Source organism: Otolemur garnettii, unplaced genomic scaffold (genome assembly GCF_000181295.1).
Source record: "Otolemur garnettii isolate 467f Iridium unplaced genomic scaffold, OtoGar3 scaffold00017, whole genome shotgun sequence".
In the NCBI taxonomy this organism is placed as follows: domain Eukaryota; kingdom Metazoa; phylum Chordata; class Mammalia; order Primates; family Galagidae; genus Otolemur; species Otolemur garnettii.
In genome coordinates this window covers 5,988,033-5,996,140 of record NW_003852412.1, presented here as the reverse complement: position 1 = coordinate 5,996,140, position 8,108 = coordinate 5,988,033, and the positions used below count along the sequence as shown (strand labels likewise).

Here is an 8,108-nt window from a genome sequence, read left to right as displayed (position 1 = left end):
AGAGTGGTTTGATCATAGCTCACCATAACTTAGAACTCCTGGACTTTCAAGAAACTACAGGAACTCACCACCATACTCGTCTAATTCTTTAAGTTTTTGTAGACAGAGGGACTCACTATGTTGTCCAGGCTGGTCTCAAACTCCTGGCCTCAAGAGAGCTTCCTGCCCCAGCCTAAGACAGTGCTAGGATTATAGACATGAACCACCATGCCCAGCCATATTAAACATTTAAATAGCATCTTTATTAGATACAAAAATCAACCACATTATATTTCTTCTCTAAGGCACCTTATAAATACCCAATAGATGTCCACAACAATTACAAATAATGTGGGTTAACAGTTTATTCTATCAATACTACTCAATTCACAAAGCACCTTCCCCCCAAGCAAAAACAGTTTAACTCATTCATTACCTCATGTCTCCCTTTTGTTCAGCATTCACTGATTTGACCAAAATGGGTGCTGGCAGTAAAGTGTTTGGCATTAACTGTGCAGCAGTATCTGTAAAGTCTTCAACTGCATTGGCTGGGATTTCCACCAGAGTTAAAATGAATGTTTGTTCATCTTCTCCATCTTGATGTACATTAGGAATTAGATTCGCTATCAAAATTTAAAAGTTAGTAATGAAAAGCTGAACTATAAAATTTAAAAAAAACTGATTAATTTCATCTCCAAACAGTCTCAGAACAACTTGTTACTAGGATGGTAAATAACTAAGACCAAAATAAGAGTAATTTAATAAAGGATAAAGATGATACACTATGGAAAAGATATATAACGCTGTAAACTGGTACAAAAATACTTTAAGGTTTTTTAAAATTTAAAGTCACCATATACTAAAAAACACTGTTTCGTGTTTTTCCATCCATAATTAAAAGATAAAAAAAATCATACTATTAAGTTCTACATGTATGACAATTCATTGAACAGATTATCATACCTGTAAGGTCTAGAGGATTGATTATATTCTCTTGTTGGACTTCTGGAAGACTCGTTGGTGAACACTGCCATAAAAAAATCAAAATAGTGAGTTTAGTCAAATTTTGGTTTTTTTCTAAAATGCAATCCTGACTGTAATTCTCTACTGCTTAATATATCTTCTTTTTTTTTTTTGAGACAGAATCTTACTCTGTGACACTAGGGTTGAGTAGCATGACATCATCATAGCTTACTGCAACCTCAAAACCTTAGGTTTAAGCGATCCTCATGCTTCAGCATCCCAAGCTAGAACTACAGGCACCTACAATAAGACCAAGCTAATTTTTTCTGTTTTAGAAAAGATGAGGTCTTGCTCTTGCTCCTGCTTGGGATGGTTCTGAACTCCTGAGCTCAAGCAATCTACCCACCTTAGGCTCCCAGAGTACTAAAATTATAGGCGTGATCCACGGTGCCTGGCCTCTAATGCTGAATAACATCTTAACTTTCATTATGCAACCAAAAAATGCCAACACCAAGAATTGATTCATGCAAGACTCTTCAATGGATACTTAAACTACTGGGTGACATATACCCAGATCTCATTTAATAAATTATTTACTAATACAAAGTGGAAAAGATGCCATTATGATAATCAAGAAATCTGACAAGTACCATTCTGGCCAAGTAATCAGTCAGCATTACCAAGAATGGGAAAACTGACATATGTATCTCCTGATGAAATGTAAAAGAAAGACCACATCATTATCTATGTAGTAACCGTGCATCCACTAATGAGGAAGCAAAAAAGAACTAGACTGTAGACCAGCTTTGACACATCTAAAATACCAAGTTCACAAAAGAAAAAGAAAAAGACAGGAGAAACATTCTAGATTAAAGTAAAGAGAAATACATACAGTATGAAACACCTGACTAGATCCTGAACTTAAAAAACCAAAAAGTACAGCTCAGCGCCCACAGCTCAGTGAGTAAGGCGTCAGCCACATACACCAAGGCTGGTGGGTTCAAGCCCAGCCCAGACCTGCTAAACAATGACAACTGCAACCAAAAAAATAGCTGGATGTTGTGGCAGGCACCTGTAGTCCCACCTACTTGGAAGGCTGAGGCAAGAAAACTGGTTAAGCCCAAGAGTTCGACATTGCTGTGAGCTGTGATGCCACAGCACTCTACCAAGGGTGACAAAGTGAGAATCTGTCTCAAGAAAAAAAAAAAAAAATTATTGGCTCGGTGTCCATAGCACAGTGGTTTCTGCAACAGCCACATAGACTCAGGCTGGCGAGTTCGAACCTAGCCAGGGTCAGCTAAACAACAATGACAACTGCAACAAAAAATAGGCAGGCGTTGTGGGGGGCGCCTGTAGTCCCAGCTACTTGGGAGGCTGAGGCAAGAGAATAGCTTAAGCCCAAGAGTTTGAGGTTGCTGTGAGCTATGACACTGAGGCACTTTGCCGAGGGTAACACAGTGAGACTCCAACACAAAAAAAAAAAAAGAAAAAAGAAAAAAGAAAAGAATTCTTAGGTCTGCAACTTTCTTTCAAAGGTTTCAGTTTTTAAAAGTATCTGTCTATATAGACAGGGACAGCAAAATGGGGAGAGAGAAAACAAATGAGGCAAAGGATTAACAATCAGTCAATCCAAGTAAAGGGTATGGAAGAATTCTTAAGATTCTTATAACTTTTTTCTAACTTTGAAGTTATTTCAAAATAAAAAGTATAAATTTAAAAGTTGGGGGGGTATCTTATAACATCAGATGTGCCCAAACTCCTTATTATGTCATAAAAATCCCTTTATAAAATCTGCCTGCAGGCTACATTTCTAACTTTATCTGTAACCTACTTATAACTGCTTATAGTCATTGAACATGTCATGCTCTTCTTTACACATGTTCCCCTCTCCCTTTAACTTTCTAATTTATACGTTTTCAAAATCAAGAATTCTTTCACCTGGGGAACTTTACAAAGTCAATGCCTGGGCCCCATTCCTAGAAATTCATTTAACCAGACCAGGTTAAGGATGACTCCTATAGAATCTTGTGCAAATCTCTATCACAGCATGACTCAAACATTCATCTGTCTCCCACAAATTTGTATCCTCACCACCTAACAATGTCAGATACTTAACAATAAACTCTCAATAAACATTTGCTCTGTGAATGAACGCCTCAGATCCAGTGGCTAAGGGGCAAGAAGTGAATTTTCAGGGTACTAAACATTTCCTTTTCAATGCTCCTACAACAAAGCTGTTTTGTTGGGAAAGGTAGGTATTAGCTGTTTCATCTCTAGGTTCCAGAAGACTGAAAACACACTCAATTAAAATTCTATCACAATATATTTTTGCAAAACTATAGGGAAAGAAAATAGAACAGTGGTGGTCAGTGGTTGGGAATAGGGAGAAGGGGTGACATAAGAGGGCACAAAACAATGTGGGGGGGGTTGGCATATATTTGTAAACACTTGTAGAACTGTATACTAAAAAGGGTGAAAGTTGTTTTATGTAAATTATAACTTAATTTTTTTAAATGGGGAAAATCGCCTTGCAGGTCCTTGTTATATTTTACATTCTTTTACCTCTGGCACACTGTCTCCTTCAGAATCCTTTCTTAGAGGCTCTTCAACAGAACTCTCAGCAAGAACCATACCCAAAGCAAGTGTGTGGGGCGCTGTCTCAGAAGAAACAACTGGAGCAACTGACAATATCTGAACTTCTTGAGATCCCACTTCTTGATCTTCATTTCTGAAAAAGAATTTAAATATGTCATATGAAATCAGGCAAACAACTACAGAATTACTTTTAGAGCTAGGTATGTCAAATATCATCTAATTTGGCTCAGTGCCCATAGCTCAGTGGTTAGGGCGCCAGCCACAGCACTGATAATTAGAAACCCATGTACAAGTGAGTTTATAGGTGGGTACACAAGCTCAGTGCCCATAGCTCAGTGGTTAGGGCTAGCAGGTTCAAACACAGCCAGGGCCTGCTAAACAACGACAACAACAACAACCAAAAAAAACACAGCCAGGTGTTGTGGAGGTCGCCTGTAGTCCCACCTACTTGGGAGGCTGAGGGAAGAGAATCACTTAAACCCAAGAGTTTGAGGTTGCTATGAGCTGTGATGTCACAGCACTCTACTGAGGGTGACACAGTGAGACTCTGTCTCAAAAATAGAAAGAAATCATCTAATTCGGTGGTTTTCAAAGTTTTAGAATATATTTAAAGCAACAATAACTCCCTTTTCAAGCAATTTATTACAGCTACAACTTATGGCTATAGCTGAAACAGAATCTCAGAATCTCTTCCCTCTTTTACCTTTCGGTCAGGTTTACTTCTTGAGAAATACTGGTCCCTTTGATATCATGTACACATGCCAATTTGCTCTGTTCCTTATTCTCTGCTACTGTAACTGGTCCGAGGCTTTTATCTTCTAATTCTGTTGTTTTAGAAGCATTTTTCTCAGTATCTTAAATAAAAAATATATGTCGCGTTATGATAAGGTGGCTGTTGTAGTAAGTATGATGTTTAATCCTCTATAAATACAATTGAAGATACAGTCCCAAACAGTACAGCTAAAATCTCTGTATTACAAACATACTCTCTTTTGACAGATAGTGACTCGTTCAGAATTCTCCTAATTAAAAGACCTAGTTTATTTCACATGGCAGAGGGTGGTCCTGGTAAGTGATATTTTTGAACAGGAAAATAGAAGATTAATAAATCTTCACTGCAGATATTTCACTCCTAGATACCACAGCAATTATACCCTCACATTATGGTAACAGCACTAATAATTAGAAGTCCATGTACAAATGAGTTTATAGGTGGGTACACATGAGGTCTGGCTAGTTCCACCTTAGAGGAAATCTTGGGAAACAAGCTGTGTAGCAAAGAGTAATGTTACAAAGTGGAGGGGGAAAAAATCCCTAAAAAAGAGATGATTGAAGCCTTCAGACTGAGAAAGCATCTGAAAAAGAGATCTCTTGCAGTTCTCATATATTTTTTGTTTATTGCTATGCCATAAACCTTGTACATCACCATGAAATCCATATGTGAGTACACTAATGATGCTAGAAGTGCCTCCAAGAAGCAGAGAAAAGTCATGACATTACTAAATTTGAATTGCTCGATATGTACTATAAATGGAGGTCTGCAGCTAAATTTGCCCATTACTGATCATCTTATAAACTGACAAAATAAACTATAGGTAACTGATAAATATAGTACGGTGTTATAAATGTACTTTCTCTTCCTTATGATTTTCCTAATATTTTCTTTTCTCAAGCTTGCTTTACTGTAAAAATATAGTAACTAATACATATAACATACAAAACATGTATTAATCAAATATATGTTATCAGTAAGGCTACCAGTCGCTGCTATTAGTAGTTACGTTTTAGAGGAGTCAAAAAGTATACACGGATTTCTGACTGCACAGGGGTTCAGCGTGTCTAATTCAAGGATCAACTAATATGTGTGTCTATATGTAAAAAAAGAGAAAATGATTGATCAAATGTAACATAATGGTACCAGTACTAAAACTAGGTGGTGGATTTATGAGTATTTTACAGCTCATTTTACTTTTTTTGTATGTTTGAAACAATTTTAATGAATTAATATTCCTTTGAATGCTAATGCAATCTTCTTTGACAGAGCAAGTTTAAGAGAAGAATAAATTTACCTCTTTGTGGTTGTGGTAATTCCCCTTTGGTTATACACAAACTGGGAACTTCCGCATGAGCATCAAGCCTGTTGGTCCCTAAAATCTTCTCCAGATTTAGTTTAGGTTTAGCAAATCTACTTCTCATTCTCAAATTGTTGGTTATCTTAGAAGCTGTATTCCTAGAAATAGAGAGAGAGGGAGAGAAATTTACCAACCACATAAGATCTCGCTCTCTCCCAGCACTCCATTCTGTCTAACACTAATACAGGTAACATGCCACCCACTGGGTGCCACACTGTCTAAAAGTGTTCTCTCTGGGGAGTAAGGAGGGCAGGGTTTCATTCTTCTGCCCAGGCTAGAATACAGTGGTATCATTATACCTCACTGCAGCCTCAAACTCCTGGGCTCAAGTGATCCTTCCACCTCAGCCTCCTGAGTAGTGGGGGCGGCGGGAGGGGGAGAGACTGTAAGTACACATCATCATGCCCAGCTAATCCTTTTTATTATTTTGTAGAGACAGGGGCCCTTGCACTCCTGGGCCCAAACAATCCTCCCACCCCCACCTCCCAAAATGCTCGAATTACAGTTGTCAACTACCATACCCATACTAAAAGTGTTCATTTCTTTCTTTTTTTTTTTTTTTTTGCAGTTTTTGGCTAGGGCCAGGTTTGAACCCACCACTTCTGGTATATGGGGCCCGCACCACCCAAAGTGTTCATTTCTTAACACTAAAATTACAAAGGAGTAACTTTACTAAAGGTCTTAAGAAGAGAATCCAGATCACATTTGTAAAACAGACTACATTTACATAAATCTATTTCATTAAAGCTTCAAAGACATGTAATACACAATGTTATAATTTTAACTTGCAAACCATTCAACTAAAACCAAAATCAGCCAATCTTTACTTAAAGAGTAAGAAATTAGCATTACTTACTTTACATTAATATAAGCATTAAATAAAGCTATTATCTAACTGATGGCAGATTTAATTATATTTATTAATTGAATATTAAAATAAACCTGGTTGCTGTCGCATTCTCCTTTACTTTCTCCATTAAACCCCTTTCTTCTCTGGCACTTTGCTCCTCCGATATAATCTTATTTTCTTCAAAGGATGCAGGAAACGTACTAATGACAGGTAAAGAAACCTCCTGACATTCTTGCAGAATTTCATGATGTACACTGTCTGGACTAAAAGGAATATGGCTTTTATCCTCTGAATGAACATGAGGAAGTACACATACTCCTACTGCAGGAAAAAAACAGAGAATTAAAATTAGCCCAATATTTCAAATAAAATAATTTCTTCAACATTCAGTCACTGTAAAATTCTACATTATTGTTAAAGTTTGACCGATGGCTCAAAACTTAAATTTATAATCTTATATTTCTTGCCAGGGATATGACCCATTGTAAGTTTAGTAATTCTCAGGGGCTGAAACTTTGTGCCAAAAATGAGTAAAAATGAATCTTTTTGTTACTTTCAGTAATTACATAACCTCAGATGGATTTCAAGATAGGATTGCCTTCATTTATAATTTATTAAAACCTGTATTTTACGTTATAGAAATCTGTGACAGGCTCCACTGCAATACTCTGCCATTGAGAAAAAAGCCCCACCTAGAACAAAATCAGAGACTTTCCTGATAAATCTAACACCTACAATGAATAGTAAGCCACTCATCACCAGTCAAAATAAGTATCAAGAATATAATTAGCATAATTATCTACTTAATGTAGCTAAAAGATACGGAAATATTAAAGACCATATCTTCTCTGTAAATTAAGCCCAATACATGAAAAATCTGGGCTGACATATCTTTTGGCTCTGTCCAAACTATCAAAATAGTCTAAATTGTCTCAATAATTACTATTCCCCTTTCACACTGTACCTGTCATCTAATTCTAAAGAAAGATGGCGATAATGAGCAGTGATCGATAAGCTCAGTTAACCAATGACACCTTTATGATGGTAAAGACAGAGGACTCACCACACTATTCCATGAATACAAGTTATTCTTAATAAATGAAGTGTGTGACCTCAAATGAGTTGTCAGTACACCTACAGAGGTTAAGTAAAATAGTGGACGGACCAACACACACATATCACCTTTTCTGAAAAAACAACAAAGTGATGACAACTTCAAATGGTAAACAGCTTATTACTCAAACGTACGTATAATTTCTTAAAAGTTAGATCTTTAAGTTTCTGTTTTTTAGTAGGACTTATCTTTCATTCTTACCATCACCCTGTACAGTAGTGATCTCTGACTGCAATAGTAGATCTCCCATTGTAAGTAAAGTTATGGCAGCTTCAGTGCTTCCATCATTGGCACCTTGTGAGGAAATATACCAATATTAAAACAGAAGAATCTGGAAATTTATTTATTTAAAAAAGATTTTTAAGGCTCGGCGCCTGTAGCTGAAGCAGCTAAGGTGCCAGCCATATATACCAGAGCTGGTGGGTTCAAATCCAACCCGGGCCTGTCAAACAACAATGACAACCTCAACCAAAAA

The 8,108-nt window shown here is 36.9% G+C and overlaps 1 protein-coding gene across 1 annotated transcript in view; it reads right to left on the bottom strand.

The window, feature by feature from the left end:
* The window catches only part of BDP1 (B double prime 1, subunit of RNA polymerase III transcription initiation factor IIIB), a 114,892-nt gene that overhangs the window by 14,815 nt on the left and 91,969 nt on the right, over positions 1–8,108 (bottom strand). Inside the window, exons 27-33 of the mRNA XM_023510861.1 lie at positions 7,835–7,927; positions 6,612–6,840; positions 5,607–5,767; positions 4,241–4,391; positions 3,505–3,670; positions 943–1,006; positions 416–602 (exon numbers count right to left, since the gene is read on the bottom strand). Of these exons, the coding sequence (XP_023366629.1) occupies positions 416–602; positions 943–1,006; positions 3,505–3,670; positions 4,241–4,391; positions 5,607–5,767; positions 6,612–6,840; positions 7,835–7,927 (1,051 nt within the window). The remainder of the gene's footprint in view (positions 1–415; positions 603–942; positions 1,007–3,504; positions 3,671–4,240; positions 4,392–5,606; positions 5,768–6,611; positions 6,841–7,834; positions 7,928–8,108) is intronic.